Source organism: Ursus arctos, unplaced genomic scaffold, assembly GCF_023065955.2.
Source record: "Ursus arctos isolate Adak ecotype North America unplaced genomic scaffold, UrsArc2.0 scaffold_30, whole genome shotgun sequence".
NCBI lineage: Eukaryota > Metazoa > Chordata > Mammalia > Carnivora > Ursidae > Ursus > Ursus arctos.
The window spans coordinates 31,590,384-31,612,541 of NW_026622986.1; the positions used below are offsets into that span (position 1 = coordinate 31,590,384).

General features: G+C 52.1%; 1 protein-coding gene across 1 annotated transcript; it reads left to right on the forward strand.

Annotated features, from left to right (window-relative positions):
* Positions 1–201: 201 nt before the first annotated feature.
* On the forward strand, positions 202–16,714 carry ANKRD16 (ankyrin repeat domain 16). The gene is made up of 7 exons (XM_026478705.4): positions 202–1,098; positions 3,515–3,735; positions 5,151–5,193; positions 8,140–8,248; positions 8,565–8,726; positions 9,794–9,872; positions 10,966–16,714. The coding sequence occupies exons 1-7, from the start codon at positions 779–781 to the stop codon at positions 11,121–11,123; spliced, it is 1,092 nt and encodes a 363-aa protein (XP_026334490.1). The 5' UTR covers positions 202–778; the 3' UTR covers positions 11,124–16,714.
* The last annotated feature ends 5,444 nt before the right edge of the window (positions 16,715–22,158 follow it).

Genomic DNA, 22,158 nt, shown 5'->3' on the forward strand with positions numbered 1-22,158 from the left:
CCCGGGAAGAGCCCGCCGCCAGGACTGACAGACAGCCTGCATGTCCAATCGGAATGGCACGCGGAGGGGGCGTGCTGACGGACTGCTCCGGCGACCAATTGGAACGCGCTCCCCAGGGGGCGCGGCTACCGCTAGCGGGCCCCGCCCCGTCCGTGTTTCCGCTGGGGCCGAGGGGGCGAGTGGAAACTTTCCCAGAGTTCCTCCGAGCTCCCGCGGACCGGAGGAGGGGTCGCGGCGGGGTGGAGGCGGCCAGCTGAGGTTGGGTTAGGGAGGGGCTGAGGGTGGGGACGCGCGGGGCCCCACCCCCTCCCTGAGGGCCCGCGGCTGCCTAGCGACGGAAGGGCGGTGGTCCGGGTCGGAATCCCGGCCCCTCTAGCGTACAGCCCCGCGCGGGCTTCTCCTCCTCCGCCCTGCTGGCTGCAGTCGCGGCCGGGCGGGCCTTGCTGTAGAGGCCGGGCGGGCCTTGCTGCCGCTCGGAGCGAGCGCTGGCCCGGGGCCGGCTGGGCGGCAACACCCCTCACACCTGATGTAGCGCCCCAAAATGCAGCTCGTGCGGGCGGCAGCCTGGGAACGAGCCTCGGGTCCGTGAGCAACGCCGGGTCCGTGAGCAACGCCGGGCCCGCAACCCGGAGCGCGCGTCCGCCTAGGCCCGCGAGGCGAGACGTCCGCTGGAGGACCACAGCCGCGGAGAGCAGCAGGGGTCGGGGCGTCCCGGGGGCCGCCGGGGTCAGGGCTGGGGGTCCGCACGCCCCCTCCACTCCCGCCGGCGCCCGGGGCCATGGCGGCGCCCGGGGACCCGCGGCGGCTCTACCGGCTGGTGCAGGAAGGCCGGCTGTACGCCCTGAGGGAGGAGCTGAGGGGAGCTGGGCCCGCGGGCTGCCCGGGGCCCGCCGGGGACACCCTCCTGCACTGCGCCGCCCGCCACGGGCATCGGGACGTGCTGGCCTATCTGGTCGAGACCTGGGACATGGACATCGAGGCCGCCAACCGAGACTACAAGCGGCCTCTGCACGAGGCTGCTTCGCAGGGCCACCGGGACTGCGTGCGCTATCTGCTGGACAGAGGAGCCGCGGTCGACTGCCTGAAGAAAGCCGACTGGTAGGTGGCTGGGGTTCGTGCTCCACCCCCCACCCCCACTTCTCCGCAGAGTCATGGATTCCCGTGTACTTTGTCCGCCTCGACACCGTAGCTTCTGAGCCTCCCCCTGTAGGACAGATTACCCACTGCGAACAGTGGGGTACTCTTGGGGGATTAACGGTTCCAGTCCTCTGTTCCAAACCCTGTCCCTTCATGAAACAGTATGCAATATGATCAAACAATGAATTGTCTGTACTACTTGTAGCTTGAGGCTCGCCTAGCTAAATGACTACTTCACCAGTAGCATTGTTTTAACTTGTTATTTTGGAATAGAGGTTCACAGAAGGTTGCAAAGAAATGTTCAGGGAAGCCCCGTGCGCCCTTCCCCCAGACTCCCCCAAAGTTACCATCTTACGCAGCTGCAGTACAGTACCAAGACTGAGGAACTGGCATTGCTACCGTCGATGTCCTTATTCAGATTTCATCAGTTACACAGACACTTGGGTGCGTGTGGTGCTCCATGTGATTTTATCACATGAAGAGCCCGGCGTGAGCACCTCCGCAGACAGGATGCCCAGCGCTACCATCGCACAAACCAATTGCATTTTGTTAGATCAGCATCATCTCCAGTACTCACTACGTGGGCCTCCTTAGAGGTGATAGCATCCTGAGATTCCTAAGGTAATGGAGTTCCTGCCTGCAAGTGATTCCTGATCTGGTATCAGTATGAACCACAGCAGACAGACTGATAGTTAAATAAAGTGCATCTTGCCGGCCGGGGTGGGGGGTCAGCATGGTTGTGTTTTGAGGGCTGCACTCTGGCTATGACTTATCACAAGACTGATTTTCTTCTGGGGCTGGTGAAATGGTCTATAGACCATGCCGAGAGACATATTACCTCATACATGCCTCAGAACAATTCTGTGGATAGGAAACTGGCCTCTCCCCAAAACACCATTAAAGAGGCAAAGTTCATTTGGGTATGTATGTGGGAGGTGTCGTTGCAGTGAGACATCTTTGCCCATTCTCATCTTTCTGGCTTTCTGCAATACCTTCCCTGCTTTTTCAATCATCTGGCCTTGCTCAAGATTTATTCCCTCTGTGAAGCCCTTCTGGAAGGTTCCAGGCTTCATTTTTCTGGGTTTCTCCCTCTTAATTTCTCATTCACTCTCATTACTACTTCCCCCCACAAAAGTGTTAGTAATCCATTAATATCATAGCAATCTTAGAAGATAGGTCCTAGATGTGCCCTTAGAGATCTCCTAGATACGGTGAGCTCCCACTGTGTGCCAGACATGGGTCTTAACCCACAGGAATCAGGAGGTAAATAAGACCTGCCCTTGCTTTCCAGTGTTTATGTCTCCCTCATTTTGCAGATGGGAAACCAGAAGCTCATGGAATTGAAATGGCTCATCCAAGATCACTTGTGAGAGGTGGAGGGATAGAGCCACCTCCCTTGATATTAATGTAGTTTATTCCCATAATTGTGGATACAAGTCAGTTCAGAAACTTACTATAATCACGCGTTCCATTTGTGTCACCAATGTATGCTCCTCATGGGTAGGCACTGTGTCAAATGTTCTTTTTTAGCCCTTTTGAGCACAATTTAATTCATAGATGATTACTGATTGAAGTGAATGGGATAAGTCCAGCAGAGTACTTATTCAAATATTATTCAAGACAGGGATGCCTGGGTAGCTCAGTCGGTTAAGTGTCTGCCTTCGGCTCAGGTCATGATCCTGGGGTCCTGGGATGGAGTCCCACATGAGGCTCCCTGCTCAGTGGGGAGCCTGCTTCTCCCTCTCCCTCTGCCACTCCTCCTGCTTGTGTTCTCTCTCTCTTTCTCTCAAATAAATAAAGTCTTTAAAAAATATATTATTCAAGGGGCGCCTGGGTGGCACAGCGGTTAAGCGTCTGCCTTTGGCTCAGGGCGTGATCCCCGCGTTGTGGGATCGAGCCCCACATCAGGCTCCTCCACTATGAGCCTGCTTCTTCCTCTCCCACTCCCCCTGCTTGTGTTCCCTCTCTCTCTGGCTGTCTCTATCTCTGTCAAATAAATAAATAAAATCTTTAAAAAAAAAATAAAAATAAAAATAAAAATAAAAAATATATTATTCAAGATAAACTATGGTTTTGATTAACTCTGTCTCAGTTTGGTCCCATAGACTAAACTTGTCCAGAAACAGGTTTGCCTCCTCAGTATTCCCCTCCTGCAGGCACACCTACATCCTAATCACTCTCCCTTTCTTATTTCTCCTGGCGCCTCACGGCAGCAGAGAAGTTACCAGTCAATACTGTTTTCCTGCTTCCCAGACCCCCTGAGTCCTCTAGGTTTTCCCATCTCTGCCAAGGGCATGTGCTCTTCTGAACACCGGCCGCACACTTACTAACGTCTCAGCTGCCCTTCTGTCTGACAGTTTGTCCTGATTGGCCTTAGGACTCCTTTGATGATGGCCTGCACAAGGAAGAATCTGGAGGTGATCCAGGACCTTGTGGAACATGGCGCCAATCCACTTCTGAAGAACAAAGACGGCTGGAATAGTCTCCACATTGCCAGCCGAGAGGGTGACCCTCTGATCCTCCAGTACTTGCTCACTGTTTGCCCAGCCGCCTGCAAGACAGAGAGCAAAATCGGGAGAACTCCCCTGCACACGGCAGGTATGGCCCGGAGCTCTGCGGGGACGCAAGCACACATGTGCAGCCCACTCACCCGACCCTGCAGAACACCTTCTGGTTAGGGGCACCCACAGGGCTGGAGGGGTTTGGAAACTAGAGGGCCAGGAGTAAGAGCAGCTTTGGGGTATTTCGGCATATAGTTTGTTCCTAAAGCTAATGGAACTTCGCACATAACATGTTCTTCTTTCTCATATTCATGTCTATCTGTCCTGTCCTCCCCAGTTTGTTGGAAAGCTCATTCTGTTCTTCACTGACTTTGACCTTGGGTAAGGCACTTAGTCTCTTAAGCAAATTTCCTCATCAACAAAAAAATGATGGTAATGATGCCCATATCACAAGGTTGTTGTAGAGTTTAAGGAACTCGGCGCAGTGCTCGACAGACAGCACAGACGAACTGGGTATGGCTCTTTCCAGGATCGTGTTTGCGTTGTCTTCGTTACCCACAGGAGGAAAAGAGACTATATTTCCATATATCCTCAGCAACACGTCCCACAGTGCTCATCCATTTAAATAAATATGGGTACTTACTTGTAATTAAGTACCTGGGCTTGAGTGTCTTTGACTTATCTAGTGATAATGTCAATAAAAATGTGGGGTACAACTGAGTAATTATCCTTAAATCTGAATTATCTATTCATAGATTATTTTAAATTAGTGAAAAGCAAAATGTGCTGTGGTGTAAGACAACACGGATATTAAAGACCTCAAGAGTCCAGATCAAGAAATTTAAAAAATGATCTTTAGCGTTTTGGATAGTACATTGAATTAGAATACAGGGCCTTAGTTTCTCAAAACATCAATACCTGTGACATGACATAGTTTAGGAAATATGCATACAATTTTATAGCTACAGAGAGCAGTTAGGGACCAAGGAATTCTTTTTAAATCTTTAGAAATGAGTAGAAAAACTTTTCTGTGCTATGAATTGTTTGACTAGTTCCTCTAGAAACAATCAACACCTAGCCATTCACAGAAAACAGTGAAGAACAGATAGTTGAAATCTTTATTATTGAGTGTCATTCTCTTTAATAGGAGAATTACATTCCTGCTTATTTTGTCATGGATCATTATTAATAAGTTTTACATTTCCTGGGCAAAAACTGACCGGCCCTAAGGATTTGCAGCACAAAAGTGAGGAGAAAGTTTAGGATGAGAATTTTCCATGGAAGTGCTCACAGAGACAAGATAATTGAGTGTTGGCTAAGTGCCTGTTAAGTGAAAACATCATCGTTACCACTTACTCAGCTAAATTTTTATTTTTCTAGGATGGTAACAGTGTCCCTGATTTAATTACTGCTTGCCGTAAGTCGTAGCTAAAAGGATGGGGCAGAGAGAGGAGGAAAGAAGAGTTTTATACCTGCACTAAAAAGCTCTGACTCTCAACTCTCTTCTCCCAGCAATGCATGGCTGTTTAGAGGCAGTAAAGGTGCTTCTACAGAGGTAAGAACAAAACAGCAAATGGAGGAAAGGATTGGCTAATTGTGGCAGTTAATATCGATGCTATAGGACAAGCTCAGAAAAATTGCTCAGAAAGAAACTAAAGCACCCAAAGAGAGATGAACAAAGGACATAAAGAATATAAAACAAAAATCACTAAGTAACACGAGGGGAAAAAAATCACCCATGTATCTGCTCATCGGCAAGTAATCATATCCTCAGTGCCTCACACCCACTAAGTGCTATACCACGTGCACGGGCTGCAAGAGAAGCCAGCCCGCACAGGTCCCCCTCATGGAACCCACCGACGGGCAGACAAGACTCACTGTTCACATCCTGTGAGTCTGAAGAGTACAAGGAATCGCAGGATCCCTCCAGGAACATATGCCAGGGAGACCCAGCTTGACTGGGAGTAAGGAATGTTGGCCCCTGGGATATTCAAGCTGTGATCTGAAGGAGACTGCAAGTGGGAGGCGGAGCAGCATTCCAGGCAGAGGTAACAGTCCCCGTGAATGCTCAGAGCCAAGAGAAAGCATGGTGCCTTAGTAAAGGGAAAGTTCCGTGTGTGCTGGTGCTCAGGAGTGACAGGGAAAACACACGATGAGGAAGGCCAGACTTAGGGAGGGCACGGGGCTATGTGAGGACCTCAGATTCTATTCTAAGCATATGCAATGCCATTAAGCAGAGTGGAGGGTGGACGGTAATAAGAAATTTGCATTTTTCAGAGATCCTCTGGTTGGAAAATAGAGAATGGACTGGGGGGAAGCAGGAGCGGCTGCTGTGAATGTTGGGAGGCCATTGCAGTTCAACAGGAGAGAAATCATGGTAGCTGGAATAAGACGCTGACTGTAGGGGTGAAGAGAAAGACATACAGATACTTAAGAAGTAGAATCAAAGATGCAGGTGAATAATTTGATCAAGGGAATGAGGAAGGAGAAGTCAAGGATGACAGGTTTCTCGAGCACCTGGTGATGGTGCTGGTGCCATTTACTGAGAAAGAGAGCACTGGAGGAGGAGCAGGTTTGCCGGGAAGATGATAATTTCACTTTTGGACACGTTGAGTTGCATGTACCTGTAAGGCACCCAAGCAGAGATGTCGAGTGGCCAGCTACAGACAAGGATCTGAAGCCCATAGGAGGGGTGTGAGCTGAGAAACAAATGTGGGCATCATCAACATAGAAATAACAACTGAATTCATGAGAGTGGAAGAGATTACCTGAGCAGATACTGAATAATAAGAAGAGAACAGGGCTTAATGCAGTGCTATGAGGGAGCAAAGGTCCTACTGTGAATGGAGGAGAGAAGAGGCCTCCACGAGGTCATAACAAAGCTGTAATTTGAAGTGAAGAAGGGAGAACCAGTGTTCCAAGCAGAGGGGATCAGCAAATGCCAAGGCAGCAAAGAGCTGAGCAACTGAAGGAGAAGATAATGAGCAAGAAGAGGGTAGGACAGATAGGACCATAATGAAGGTAGAACAGGTGGGAAGGGGGGCCAAGAAGGCAGGATGGATAGGACCCTGAAGGTAAGAACAGAAGAAGAGAGGAGAGGATGGAGGTCGGATGGGGAGGAACAGAAGAGGGTAGATCAGGTGGGAGGCAGGACCAAGAAAAGAAGACCAGGAAGAAGGTAAGAAGAAAAGCAGGGAGGACAGGTGGGTGGTAAGAATCTAAAGAAGAGAGGACCATGGAGAAGGGAAGAAGGGAAGAAGGTAGGTCACATAGGAGGTAGGACCAGTAAGAAGGTAGGGCAGTAAGGAAGGAGGGAATGGAAGGTACGATGGATAGGACCATGGAGAAGATAGGATCAAAAGATGATGGGAGGAGGGGAGAGGTAGGATCGTGGGAACAGTTGGAATGGAAGAAGGTTGGTCAGGTAGGAGGCAGGCCATCTGGGACCATAAAGAAGGTAGAAACAGAAAGATCGGGTAGGAGGTAGGACCGTGGAGAAAGTAGGAACAGAAGGTCATCAGGTTGGAGCAGGACTTGAGAACAAGGTAGGACACGTCTGAACGTGGAGAAGGTGGGAAGGAAAGCAAGTATATCAGATGGGAGGCAGAACTGAGAAGAGAGGACCAAGAGGAAGGTTGGACCGATAGGATCGTACAAAGGACAGGTAAGAGCTGTAATTACGGCTGAAATGGATGAAGATAGGTCAGCTAGAAAGACTGTGGAGAAGGTAAGAACAGAAGAGAGGAGAAGTAGGAACAGAAGAAGGTAGGTCAGGTAGGAGGCAGGACCAAGGAGAAAGTAGGACAGATAGGATCACAGAGAAGGTAGGAACAGAAGAAGTAGGTCCATTTGGAGTCGGGACTGAGAGAAGAACCAGGAAGACGGCAGGACTGGTAACTGTGAAGAAGGTAGGAACGAAAGGAGGTCATGTTGGAGGCTGAATTAAGAAAAAGGACAGGTAGAAACAGAGAGGACAGGATAGCGGAGTAGGTGGGGAAAGAAAAGGGCAGAATCAAGATGAAGATAGGACCAGTGGGAGGTGAGACTGAGCAGAAGGTGAGGTGAGCAGGACCTGGAAGGAGGTGGAACAGGAAGAAGGGCATGGGAAGGAGGTGGAAGGAGGAGGAGGACCAGGAAGGAGGCTGGTGGCCCAGAGGAGCCTGGGGAGATGAGCAGGTGCCACCTTATCCCGGTAGGATCATGAGGGTTTAGATTGTCCTTTGTGATTGGGAGATAAAGGTTTCAAGCAGGAGTGGCCATACCGAGGGTGGTCCTGTGGCTGTGAGATCAGTTAGCAAGGCAGGAGCCACAGCGGGAGAAGTGGATCCGGGACTGAGATTTTGGTAACAGGCTGGTCACGAGGGGGAGACGATGCCCGTAAACGGGGAGAGGAAGTCTGAGGAGGGGCCGTTTGGGGGACAGGGACTGCGCTCCGGTCTCCGCAGCGCCTGTGTGCAGCGGGGACCCCCATCTGACCTGCTGCTTTGGGTCCGGGCGGCAGGTGCCAGTACGAAGCTGACTGCGCCGACAGCTGTGGCTGCACACCCTTCATGGACGCGGTTCAGTGCGGACACATCGACGTGGCCAGGCTGCTGCTCGAGCAACACAAGGTATAGAAATGGCTCTTCCTACAAGTCTCAGATCAGGGAGCACCTCTGGTGTGGGGTCAGTGTCGTGGTGGGCAAGGGGGAGGCAGACGTCCTGGTTCGGGGCCCCTGTGAGGCTCACATGTGTGATGCACGGGGAGCAGTTAGAGGACAAGGAGGATCCAGTAAGCAGCTGGTCCACAGAAATGACCGGAGGCCACCCGCCAAGGGTGCTGTGGCCGGAGTGTGGCATCCTCCCCGTGTTTGGCCAGAGAGGCCTTGGGGATCCGGCAGGAGGTCCCTGCTCCTCACGTGTGGCCTCCTCTCCCCCGCCCACCAGGCTTGCTGGGCCGCACGGGACGCCCTGGGCGCGCAGGCTATCCACAGGGCGGCCGTCACCGGGCAGGACGAGGCCCTCCGCTTCCTGGTGTCCGAGCTGGGCGCCGACGTGGATGCCAGGGCAGCACCCAGCCTCCTGGCGCCACTGCATTTCGCCGCTAAGGTTTGTCTCTCCGGGAAGACCTTCCCTCTGTGGGATGTCCAGGCTTTAGTTCACAGCTGTCCTTGTTCCGTTTTTAGAAATAACATAATGTCATTTGCAGCCCTAAGAATCCCCCGTGTGAAGTCCTACTGCTCTGTCCTTAAACTAGATTCCAGAAGTGAACATTTCTGCAGCGAGGCTCACGGCTTACACCCCGGGTTTCAAGTGTTAGGAGTGTTTTTTTTTTTTTTTTTTAAGATTTTATTTATTTATTTGACAGAGTCAGAGACAGCCAGCGAGAGAGGGAACACAAGCAGGGGGAGTGGGAGAGGAAGAAGCAGGCTCATAGCGGAGGAGCCTGATGTGAGGCTCGATCCCAGAACGCCGGGATCATGCCCTGAGCCGAAGGCAGACGCTTAACCGCTGTGCCACCCAGGCGCCCCTAGGAGTGTTTTGTGGGTTATCTTCAGCCTCTTCAGCCTGGCTACCTGCCCCGACTGGCTTTTCCAGCAGCAACAGGAATAATTATTTCCCTGAAAACGGCACTCTCCCATCCTGCAGGAAGGCAGTGGAGAGACGAGGGTGCCCCGAGCGTGGCAGAGGCCGCAAGGGGATGGATGGGACTTGGAGCCATGATTCCCTGTCTCCCCGGGTACTCATGGACTGGCCGGCTGGACAGGAACCCTGTTAACTGCTTGGTAAACGGTGACGCACACTGTGACGAGCGTCCAGGACAGGTCAAGGTCTCCCCGTTTATCTTTGCTCTGAAATTCCAGCAAAGAGCATGTTTGCTGGGAGAGATTCCACAAGCATGTGTTCCGTGTGAATCAAGACGCACGCTCCCGCCTGCAGTAGGCGGTAATTAGGCCTACAGAGTAGATCCTCTGTATTTTAATAACCATACGTCACCAAAATCTGGGTTTAACAGTTTACACTCAAACCTGAGAGCCGTGTGAGTCTCCTCTAGATGTCAAAATTGCATTTTAGAGGCTGAGTATTTTAGAAAAAGTACCTAACATGCATTAGTTTGTGTTTAAAGACTTGTTTGTGTGCTTGTCACGGGATAACAAGTGTATTTCAACCCTCAGGAAGGACACGTGAGCACGGTCCAGGTGCTCCTATCCTTGGGTGCTGACATCAACTCCAAAGATGAAAGAAACCGATCAGGTACGGCTTCGTGTCCCGCGTGCCTGGGGAGTGACTAGTAATCCATGTAGACGATACACGGACTTCGATGTTAAAAACACTGGTTTTGTACTACTCCTCCAGTAGCTCGTCACCCCTTCTTTGAGACAACACGTTTGCAAAGCTCTGGAAATGTCGCTGTTGCCATGGCGATGGCGGGGACTGCAGCCTGTCACTGCTGTTCTACTTTGCACCACGACCGTGTGTGCACCTGGAAGCACTTGCTACGTCTGCCATGCTGCTGGCCACCCGTAGTTCATATTTTTCATAGGTTGTCTCTCTTTGGAGTGCATTTAAAAACGAGAATCACTATAATTTCTTTTTAAGATTTATTTATTTATTTGGGGTGTGCAGAGGGAGAGAAAGAATCCCAAGCAGACTCCCCACTGAGCAGGGAGCCCGATGCGGGGCTTGATCCCAGGACCCTGAGATTGTGACCTGAGCCGATGCTTAACAATTGAGCCACACAGGCATCCCACTATAATTTTTTAAACTTGAGACCCAGAAAGATTTCCAGACCTAATTCTTTAGACTCGGGTTAGAGTAAGCCCTCCCATGATTCTGTGCACCACGGCCACCCGGGAAGCCCTCTGAGATGCTTAGACCTCCCTCCGAGGCTGCGCAGGATGGTCACTAAGCCCAGGGACGCAAGACTTTGTCGGCAGAATGCGGGATTCCAGGGCTCACAGCACCAGGAACCTTGAGCGTTAGTTTTCAAAGGGAAAGACGTGTCCCTTTTTCTTTTCGTCATGTCATTCTCATTTGTGGCGATATTTTTACTGACACGGAGAATTCACAAAACTTTTAAAATGGTTTCTGTGCCGTTTAAAGTCGCCTGTTCGTGACCTTGCTTCATTGCTTTAGGCAAAAATCTCTTAAAGTCTCTAATTGGTTGATATTTTTAAAATCATTTCCAACCCAGTCAGGCTAGAAGGGAAAGTGCTCTGGTCCTGTACAGGCGAGGGCGCAGGGACTAATCACAGAGATACAAAATCTGCGTAGCGGAAGGAGTTTTGTTTTGGGGAGTTGCTGCGGGGTCCTGCTCCAAGTCCGTGTGGCTTCTGTCTCCACGCAGCCCTGCACCTGGCCTGCGCCGGCCAGCACACAGCCTGTGTCGAGCTCCTCCTGCGGTCCGGGCTGAGCGACTCTGCGGACGTCTCGGGCACCCTGGCTCAGCAGCTCGCTCACAGCGCAGACGTCCTTCAGTGCTTTGACCGCCGCCCCGCATCCTGAGGGTGCTTCTGAGAGAGGACAGCGACACGCACCGTGACCACATCCTGCTGCTGCCGTTGTTGGGGTCTCCAGCCAGCAGCCCCGGCTGCCCCTCTCTGGCGCGACCCCAGGCCATGAGGATGTTGGCTCCCGAGCCATGTGACCCACACGCAGAGTCTTACATGACCCGGATTCCGCTTTTTCTGCCCTTCTTGCGGAATTAGGGGATGTTCACGAAGTCGGTGTCTGGAGCCCTGAGAGAAGCACGTGACCCGCGTGAAGGTAACACAGAGTACGTGTTCGCGTAAATACGTCAGGTGTTCCATGAGTAATGTTATGGGGGAAGGCAACGACAATGATGTTAACAGTACAAGAGCCGTAAACGTAAGGGGCCTGCTGCTTCCTTCCCCCCTCGCTTCTTCTTGGTCATTACAGTGGCTTCACTTTGGTTCTGTAGCCAGGATGGAGATGCCTACACAGACATTTGCGAGGAAATAATGGTAATATTTGTACATTCTAAGCACTGCTAGTTAAGCTAGAACGTTTCAATCTTTTTTTTTTTTTTTTTAAATGATTTTTTATTATATTATGTTAGTCACCATACAGTACATTCCCGGTTTCCGATGTAAGGCTCGATGATTCATTAGTTGTGTATAACACCCAGTGCACCATGCAATACGTGCCCTCCTTACTACCCATCACCGGTCTATCCCATTCCCCCACCCCCCTCCCCTCTGAAGTCCTCAGTTTGTTTCTCATAGTCCATAGTCTCTCATGTTTCATTCCCCCTTCTGATTACCCCCCCTTTCTTTATCCCTTTCTTCCCCTACCAAACATCCTAAGAACGTTTCAATCTTGAGGTTATTTTTTAAGGTTCTGCGTTGGATTTCTTCAGATAATAAACACACCTAAAAAATGCAGCTAAGATATTTTCCAAACTTTTCTGCCTCAGTTGAAGAATGGAGTTTGTTCTTAAAACGCACACCCCATTTCCTGTCCCAGCCACCTACCCGCTAGAGCCTGTCAGTGTGGAGGACACTTGACATCATAACTCCAAAAATCCTGTAGCAGACTGAAGGGAGGCTATGTCCTCAGGCATTCCAATTCTCTTCCTTTTTCCTTTTGCGGGGAGGGGATGAAGGTCATTTTTGCTGGGTCACAAAGAATAATTAGTCCAGGTCAATCTTAGAAAATCACAAGCCAGACTCGATCCTCCTGCTGGTCGTGAACCAGTAAGGACGTACTGCATGCCCACCCAGCCTGAGCATCGTGCTGGGCCGGGGAAGGAGCAAGACTTTCCCGCTCTTCATCATCCCAGACAGCACGAGCTGGGTCCCAGTCTGAACAGCCAACACCTGCTGGTGTCATCTGTCTCGTGACCTCTACGTGGCGCCCCGTGTGATCTGTGCCGGTTCAAGTTTCACTTCCTGCTGCTTCAGAGATCCACCCCATGTTGCTGCCCTTTGGCTCTGAAGATGGTCCTGTGACCTGTGGGAGGACAGAAGGGCGGGCGTGGTGCCGGCCATCCTCCCCATGCACACGCGTTGCAGCTTCTGATTCGTCGTGGCTCCACGCGGAGTCCCTGCACACCTGCAGCTGCGCGTCTGCCCCACAAACCAGCGGCGCTTGTGGTACGTGAGGCCGCGCTTTTGCTCCCCGCGCGTCTGACTCTGTTCTGTGGTGTAGACTGTGGCTGCTGAAGCTTCTCGAGGACCAGGGACCATGGTGTGGACGCCAGTGGTGGTGATTGTGGCAAAAGCCGCAGGGACAGCCCAGAGACAGTCTACCTCTGGGGTCACCACGCTAGGAGGGAGTCGTGCCCTCACTTCCTAATCGTGGGTGCTTGACTCACCTTCTGGGGAGTCCCCACCAGGCAACCCGATCTAAAACTGCATCCCCTCCTCCAGCATTTCTAGCCTCCTGTCCCTTGCTTGCTTTCTCCTTGTTAGCACTTACCACCGCCAGGTACACCACGCATCGTGAGTCCCGTTCTTCATTTACTGCGTGTCTCCCCCACTGTATCACCAGCTCCAGGCGGGACTTTGTCTCCCTTGTTCACTGGCTGCCTACACAGCCTGGACAGTGCCTGATACGATATTATGTGGTCAACGAGTGAATGGTGATTCGTGTTTCTTGAACACGTACTGTGTCCTGGACGCAGTGCTGAGTGCCTTACCCACACAGTCTCTCTGTGTCCCCCTCGTTACGACTCCGCCCCCGGCACCCTTTCTCTGCCAGACTTCTGCAGCCGGTCCCCCCAGCTCACAGACGCTGGCCCCTCGCTGCTGCTCTGCGGTGTAACCAGGGCCTTGCTGACTGACACACGGAGCAGTGTATTTGTAGCCCTCATGTTGCTGATCCTTCCACTTCAGTGTGACTGTTGCTCTGAATCCCTCCTGCCTTCTGGAAGCCCGTGCCTTGTAGTGGCTGGTAACGCACGCCTGGGTTTTTTGACTTTCCATCTCTGTGTCCGTCGTGAGCACCTGTTTTAGGGCCTGTCCTGAAAAGCTGCTGTGCCCCTGCTTGTGTCTGCTCACTCTGTATGTGCTCCTTGGCCGTCTTGTCTGTGTTGGACCCCACTGCTCCTCGTGGGGACACTCCACCCCTGTCATCCTGGTCTGTTCTAGGCCGTCCCAACTCAGTTTATCCGAAACCTACACTCTCCGTAAGCTGCTTACACATGTACCCAGCTGGCCGCTACCATCTCTAAAGCTGGAAGCCAGGAATCCGTGACTCCCAGGTTCAAGACCTCCGGCTATCATCCAGACCACGGTGGTATCCTAACTGTGCCCTTAACCCCTACCCTGGGCCCGCCTTCCTCAACGCCGTCCCCCGCGTGGCTGTCCCAGAGCTCTCACCAAGGTGACCAGAGTGCTGACCACTGACGTGTTTCCCCGCCTGCCTCCACAAGGGCTGTTGGCTGGTCCTGCAAGTGCCCCTGACCCACCATGAGGGTCTGTTCCTAAGACAGATCAGGGCAGAAGCCTCTGGAAGGAGATAGAAATAAGAAAGAATTGCAATCGTTTGAAAATAGATACGGCCTAATGTACATTTTTGGAAAAAATATGCAAGAAAATATTCACAAGACAAAATAAAAAGGAGCTCTTAAAATGGAAAAGAAATTACACAAGTCAGGCCAAAAACGGAAAACTCCATGAAGGGAGCCCAGGTGAGGGGACATGGGGTGTGATTCCCATGCTCTGCTCTCTGCTGGAGACGGCCAGCAGGGGGCAGACCCGAGAGCTGACCGTGGAGTTCCGCCAGTTTGCAAGGCTCACAGGATGTACAAAACAGTGAAGGAGAAACAGAAATCGTCTATTTCCCACTACTCAGAAATAACCACCCTTATTTCCTCCTGATCTTTAAGTGTACATGTTGGAGGTGACGCCGTGCGCACAGTCTCACCTAACTTTAGGTCTGAAGCGTATCCTAACATTCTGCAAAACTTTGCATAATTTTATTTTAATCACTAATGCTTCTTGGAGTTGCTGTCTGTATTTATTCTCTGACATTGTCATTTTTGTTTTGCTTTGGTAAGAGAGGACCTGGGACATCAGTGAAGCCCTTGTACTCGACGGTAGGCAGAGGCAGGGCCGTCAGAACTGGAAAAGGCTCGGGTCTGATCCCAGGTCAGGGCCATGTGAGCCCGGGAGACGGAGGGGCCAGCGGGGACAGGGGGGCCTGCGCTCTTGGAGATGCTGAGTGGTGAGAAGAAAGAGCTAGGAAGACTGTTTAACAGCACAGGTTTACTCAGGGTGAGACCCTAGTGTTTCAGGCTCCAATAAGGGCTGCTTTTGGGGGACAGATGAAGGCTTGTTGGTGGAGGTGGGCTCTGCAGAAGGTGGGGAAGGAGGGGGAAGGAAGCCCGAAAGCCCCCGGGGGCGGGACGCCTGGATCAGGATCAGGTGCACACGAGAAGGAAGACGGGATGACAAGGAGGAAGTTTCCGGTGCAACCGTGTGCATGGCTCATTTAACATCAGTATTTGGAGGAATTGGGGTTTGTGGAACCCAAGGGTTAGTGTTGGGGTCTTTATAGATTTTTAAAAACGGCTTTCCTGAGCCAGCAAGGGTGTGGAGGACATCAGCGCCCACTTAGAGGGTGATGTGGTTTTTACTGGGAAGGAATGAGGCCAAAGGGAGGGCCCGGCTGTGGTGGGAAGGACTTGCTGGGTGTGCGTGATGGAGGCCTGTCACAGCCAGAGTCTCAGTTCCAATGACTGTCCCTGAGAGGAGCCCTGGGGAGGGATCACGTGATGAGCCACCTGCCTCTGCCCGCCTCTAAAGGACCCCGCGGACTCAAGCATGAGGAGCGTCCTGGGCACCAGAAGCCACATCTGGAAATACAGCAGTCCTAATCCCCTCGTGCACGGGGGTTGCTGTCCTGGATGTTTTCCCAAGGCAAAGTGGTGGCAGAGCTTGGTTTCCAGGACAGGCTGGAATCAGGCTTCCTGGATTCAGATGGATTCGGATACTTACCTTGTGACCTGGGAAATTCATCCTGGAATCTCTGAGACTCTTTGTAGCTGGGGAGACAGACCGGACACTGGAAACTAGTTATGGATGTGAAACGTCAGGTAGTGGGGAGTTCCAGGGAGGAAAGTAAAGCAGAGAAGGGGCAGGAAGTGTCAGGGGCCGCATGGGGGACCTCTGGGCAAAGTGTGTGCAGCACTCTGGGGAAGATGCTCTGGGGGCAGGGGCTGCAGCTGCACAAGTGTGCGAGGCCGAGTGCTCTCAGCGTGCAGGGAGGGCCGGGAGCGGGCCTCCAGGCCCTTTGGGGCCATTTTACTCTGGGCAAGAAGGAGGAAGCCACAGGAGGGTGTGAGCAACGGAGTGATGAGTTGGCCCAGGGTCATTCAGAATGTCGGGTGGAGGCAAGGACCTGGTGAGGGGACATCGCGGAACCTCACGTGAGGTGTGACGGTGACGTCCGCCGGCCCACGGCACCTGGGTGAGAAGGTATAGGGTCTGTGTCCAGAGCGATGAGCAGCGCTTACCAGTGACTTGGACGAGGAATGGGAGAGAAAGAGGGAAAGTCCAGTCTTCAGACCTGAGCAAACGGAAGTGTGGAATCGCCTCGTTCTGGGCCAAGAAAGACAGAGGGTGGCTGGCTGAGGAGGAAGGTCAGGAGTTTAGGCTTGGACGCTTGTTGGGCACGAACTGCTCAGTCTAATGGGGAGCTGGACGGGAGACGTGAGGTCTGGGCTTGCGGTGTCTGGGTTTGCACCCTTGACAGGCTCAGGGGCGCTGATGTGGACTGGCGGTGTGAGAGCCCCCGGCATGGGGAAATGCAGTAGGACGTTGGCTGAGGCTCATTGTCCTGCCTCTCTCTCCAGCCACAGTCAGCCGCTCAGGTGCAGGTGTGGAGTAGGCACGAAGTTAGGTATCCTCGAGATGGGGTAAGGGGAGTGCCTGGGTGGCTCAGTGAGTTAGACGTCTGCCTTTGGCTCAGGTCAAGATCCCAGGGTCCATCAAGTCCAGCATCAGGCTCCTTGCTGAGCAGGGAGTCTGCTTCTCCCTCTGCCTGCCCCTCCCCCTAATTGTGTATGCTCTCTCTCTCTCTCTCTCTGTCTCTGACAAATAAATAAATGAATAAAATATTTTTTAAAAAGATGAGGTAAGTGGAGCAAAGGATTATTCAGCACAATATTTAGTACAGGGTGTATGCCTCAAACCTAAGTCCATGCCCAGCACCTGCCTGCCCTCGGATTCCCTCCTGCCCTCAGAGAGAGGACCCCCCATCCCTGGCTCTGCACACAGTACGTAAGGGCCCACACACCTGCCACAGCCTCAGCCTAGCTTCTTAGCATCTCCAAACTCATTCTTTCATCTGCAAAGTGAGACGATAACACGCCTACTTCATGGAGTCGTTGGAAACTTGAGCCAAGCCTCCGCGTGTAACACTTGGCACACGCCAGGCCCACAATGAACAGGAAACATCCATGGTCCTTGAAGGCCAGAAGAGTCCACGTGAGCTCCCGGAGGGATCTGTCCTTCCAGGCCTCTTCCAGATTCCCATTCCTCCTCCCCGCCTCTGCTGTGCACTTCCTAGCCGCGATCGCGGGGTGTGCCGTGTGCAGGAGCTGCGTGTGCGCTGGTCGAGGCTGCTCGTCTGCAACCCCGGCATCTTTCTGTTCATAAACCCCAGAAGCACCGCGCCCAGTGCCTGGCCCCGGCCGCACCTTCAAGGACGTGTTTGTGGATTTGAAATAAGCTTATACGATGTAATCATGCATCTTGTTTAATTTTTAATGAGTTTTTATGATAAGAGTAATAATCCTCCTCCAGGTGAAAAAAGAATTCAGACAATGCAAATAAAAATTCTCTCCCAGCCTGTTCACTGACCTGAAGTAACCACTCTTGGGGGCTTTCCAACCAGAGGCAGACACAGAGGGGTTCTGATTACCTAATGGATCCTGTAATACTTACTCTTGTGTAACTTCTGTAACGTTCCACCGCACCCTGGACAGTGTTTCTCGTTAGTCCTTGCAGACCTGCTTCTTCTTTCTCCCACTGCGTCGTTCAGATGTTCCACAATTTGTCCATAGACATTCAGGATGCGCCCAAGGGTTTTGAGAATCCTCGTTCTAAACTGCGGCACAATGAACACGTATCTCTGTGTCCTTGTGTATGTAACTGGAGGATAAATTCCTAGACGTGGATCAAAGGCTAGGTTGCCACCGTCGTGTGTCACTGGCTGTGGCAGGTACCGAGAACATGCATTCCAGCCAGCGTAAGAAGTAGAGATTTACCGTAGGGTGTGGGCTGACGTGCAGAATCGTTGCAATGGCTCAAAGACAGGTTTTGGTCGAAGGAGTTGGTGGAGAAATGACTTCCAGAGCCGTCGTGCAGACCTGGGCCTCGAAGAGAAGTGCTGCCTTTCTCATCAGGTGAATCCTTGCTGGCTGGGTGCAGCCCCTCACCTTCCAGCTCCAGAACCATGCTGTCTGGGCAGCCGCTGGGACTCAGAAATGGTCCGGAAGTCTCCTTGGAAAACAATCACTGATGACAGTTTGCCACCAGGAGCACTGGTTCCTCCTCCAGCTCAAGCAATTAGCAGAGTCCAGCTCACATCCAGAATTCGGGCTCCACAGGAGCCCAGGAGACGTAGTTGATAACTTTCCTGCTTCTGCAACGTGTGAAGTCACATAAAAAGGAGGTGAGATGGGCCTTGAGTGCCACACGCCCATCACACTTGGTTTTGCCAAAATACCTTCCAGAATCTACCACACAGGAAAGTGCCTGATCCTAACTCACCATCTGCAGAGCTGTGTTACCACACCTGATTCCAGTCAACCTGGCTTAATAGCTCATTGTTTTGGGTTTGTGTTTCTTTAGCTATGGGCCAGATCAAAGATTTTCACATTTGCTAATAAGCAAATACCTTCTGTATTTTTTTATCTGTGTTAGTTAGCTATTAGCTAGTAACAAACTACTTCAGGGGGTGCCTGGGTGACTCAGTCGTTTGAGCGCCTGACTCTTGATCTCGGCTCAGGTGACTATCTCAGGGTCATGAGTTCGAGCCCCTGTTGGGCTCCATGCTGGGCGTAGAGCCTCCTTTAAAAAAAAAAAAAAAAAAACCCTCCATGGCTTAAAGCAACGACTGTTAATTATTTCTCAAGAATCTGCAGTGGGGCATCTGGGTAGCTAAGTCAGTTAAGCATCCGACTCCTGGTTTCTGCTCAGGTCGTGATCTCAGGGTCATGAGATCCAGCCCTGTGTCAGGCCCCTTGCTCAGTGGCGGGTCTGCTTGGAATTCTCTCTCTGCCTCTCCCCACCTCACCTCCTGGAGCACATGCACACACGCTCTCTCTCAAGTAAAAAAAAAAAGAAAGAAAGAAAAATTCTGCAGGTCATCCGGGTGATTTTGCTGATCCTGGCTGAACTCAGCTGCTAGCTGGGCTCTCTCGTGTGTCTCGGGTCAGCGGCCAGGTCACGCCAGCTGGCTGGTGTGGGGTGCATTTGGCTCTGCTTTAATGTGGCACTTCCTCTCAGGCGAGCCCAGGCTTATGTTCGTGACAGTGGCAGGGATCCAAGACAGAAAAGAGGAGGACTCAGTGCCTTTCTCACGTCTGCTGTGTGCAGACAGCCCCTTCGCATTAGCCAAAGCAGGTCCCACGGCCAGGCGGCTGAGCGCAGCGTCAATGTGAGAGGCCAGCCCCCTGCCCATGATACAGACAGGCTTTGATAGGGGCCCTTTATGAAATCAGTCTCTTGCATTATCTTTTGTCTTGTTTTGTTTGTCTTGTTGATTTGCAAGAGTCCTTTTTATGTAAATTAAGTAACTTCACACAAAATTCAGATAGTATAACAGTAAAATGTGGGGTGTATGATTCTAAGTGAAAGAAGAATGAAACAAGCTGCAATACTGCAGAAGTGATGTCTAGAAAACAGCCTTTCTCAAGATGCAGACACAGGGAAGCTGCTGGGAGATTGGCAGAGGGGGGCACAGCTGGGATGTGAGGCGTTGCTGCTTCCTCGGCAGTGCATGGCCGTGTGGGAGCAACCCCCAGGGTTCTAGAGCTTCCATCTGTGTGGCCCACGGCAGGCACGGGCTTTATTTTTCCCCTGAAAATCCACAGTCAACTAAGGTTCAGATGGACGTGGAAGGCCTTGGCACCAATTCCAGCCTCAGGGCTGCGCTGTCCCTGGGGTTCAGAGCCCAGGTTCTCACAGCCTTCCCTCCCCAGCTGACCTCACTGACAGAAACCGCTGTGCAAGTAGAGAAAAACACGCCAAACGCAGAGAAAGATGGACGTCTGCACTGTTGGTGTGCATGCTGTTTCCACAACCCCACATCCCTGACCTGACGCAGGTGCACACACACTGGAAAAGGACAGTGAAAATATTTTCACATGTAATTGCTCCTTCTCAGACCTTCCATTGTACCCTAGTCACACCCCATATGTTGTCTACACCGATGAGGATATAAACTCTCCAAGCGAAGCTAAGCCCCAGATGACAGCGGCATGAACACAAGCTTACTTCTCTCCTAGGTAGAGCCTGGGCAAAACCAAACTCGGGTGAGTCAGGTCAGACTCCCCGTGTCGGTGACCCAGATCCGCTCTCCGGCTGCTGCCATCCTGAGCATGTGGCCCTCGTGCAGGGTCCAGGCCAGCTCACTGGCCTGTGAAGGGGGCGAGGATGAAGGGAGTCATTCCCCTTTTACAGATGGCTTGTGTCATTTCTATTCACGCCCCATGGGCCACAGCCCAGCCACGTGAGCACTAGAGCAGAGCTGAAGCTGGCGGACGGTGAGGGTCTCTGCACTTGGCAGTATTCCTTCTCATAACTGTGACAATTTGAGTCATGCCTGTCTTTCCTGCAAGACTGAAACCCACAAGGTCCACAGCCCCAGCCTGTCTTGTGTGTGCTGTGGCATGGGCCCTCCGTAAGTCAGTGTTCTATGAACAATTGGTAGGGGCGAGTGCTGGACAAGCAGCATGTCTCCACCCTCAAGAATCCAAAATCTGAAAGAAGAACAACCCTTGGGATGCCTGGCTGGTGCATTCGGCTAAGCGTCCGACTCTTGACTTTGGCTCAGGACATGATCTCAGGTTCGCGGGATGAAGCCCTGCATTGGGCTCCACACTTGTTAGGGAGTTGGCTTGAAATTCTCGCTCTCCCTCTGCCCCTCCCCCCCACTCACGGGCAGGTGCACTCTCTCTTCCTCCCTCTCTCTAAAAATAAATAAATAAATCTTAAAAAAAAAAAAAGCGCAAGCCTTGTTAGATACCTGCACGGCGGGCGTGCGTGTGGCGAGGGCTGCTCAGAAGCTGCAGAGGACGGACCACGGGAGGCTGTCCCCAGGAAGCTGCGGCATTTGGGCTGGGACTGGAAGGTGGGAGCAATGTTGGTTTGTGGAGGTGATGGGGAAGTTTTTGGAGCGGGGTCCACAGCAAGGATATGATAGAGTGACATTCGGGGTGCCAGATAAAATGCAGGTCAGTTTGAATTTCAGACAAATGAATTGTTGTTCAGTGTCAGTAGGTCCCAAGTATTGCACAGAGCACTCATACTAAAAATGGTATTTGTTGTTTATTTGAAATTCAGATTTAACTGGGCATCTGTGTTTTCATGTGCAGGGTTTGGCAACCCTAAAGAAAATGCTAATTAATGTGTCAACGTGGCCTCTCTCTTTAAAGGGGGAAACAATGTGTCCTTTAATTCGTTTTGTTGAACTTGGTTCGTTAGCTGAACGTGGAAAAAACATGAAGTGAGCCGCAACCATTGCTGAAATAACCTCAAAATCTTGGAAGCCCAACAGAAAAAAGGTATGTTTCTCGTTGATGGAACGTCTGACACGCATGTTCTTTGGTGGGTGCCCCCGCGCCCCCCGGGCCGTTTTCCCCTGCGCGGTGGCACCACCTCCTGGAGTCCTTTGTTTGTGGTCTCACAAACTGGGAAGGGCAGCCTGACAAGTCATGTGGCTGTTCCGTGGGTGGACTTGCAAATGGCCCACGTCAACGCTGGCCTCTTTCCAGTAGCAAAACCAGACAGGTGGCTCCACCCAGGTGCAAGGAGGGCCAGGAAACGTCCTCTTCCTGTGTGCCCCGAGCTCGCTGCCGCCGAGCCAAGAGCCAATGGAAGGAGCGCGGTTCTGTTCAAATCACAGCCCTGCCTTCCTCTGTCCATGAGACTCGGCACCACGTTCCGGAATTTTCTCACTTGTAAAAAGGCCACCCAGTACCTCCCTTGCAGTAGGGCTGTCCAGGCGTGACGCCCGGTGCGCGGAAGGCACCGAGGGAAGAGCTGGTACTGTAGTATCACTACTTTGTTTGCAACCTGTTGAAGGTATGTCCACAGCTAGCTGCATGCTGCTGGTTTCCCTATAGCAACACAGAACCGTAGTATCAAAGTTTTTCATGCCTTAAATTTTTAAATCAAAGAAACCATCCAATCGAGTCCAGGTTCAGCCACGTTGAATAACTCGGTCAAGCTCACACAGCCAGGTGTCTCAGAATCCAGACGGCGCCCGGCTCCGTAACCAGGGCGCAGCGCTCACCAGTGTCCACGCTGTCCCCTGGGTGTTTGCACTTGAAGGGGTCAGGCTGCAT

What these genes read in the sequence shown, in the direction of transcription:
- ANKRD16 (XM_026478705.4), top strand. Translation starts at nt 779, where the DNA reads ATGGCGGCGCCCGGGGACCCGCGGCGGCTCTACCGGCTGGTGCAGGAA. An exon ending in AACTCCCCTGCACACGGCAG is followed by an intron (nt 3,736 to 5,150) that starts GTATGGCCCGGA and finishes CTCTTCTCCCAG; the next exon opens with CAATGCATGGCTGTTTAGAG. An exon ending in CACTGCATTTCGCCGCTAAG is followed by an intron (nt 8,727 to 9,793) that starts GTTTGTCTCTCC and finishes TTCAACCCTCAG; the next exon opens with GAAGGACACGTGAGCACGGT.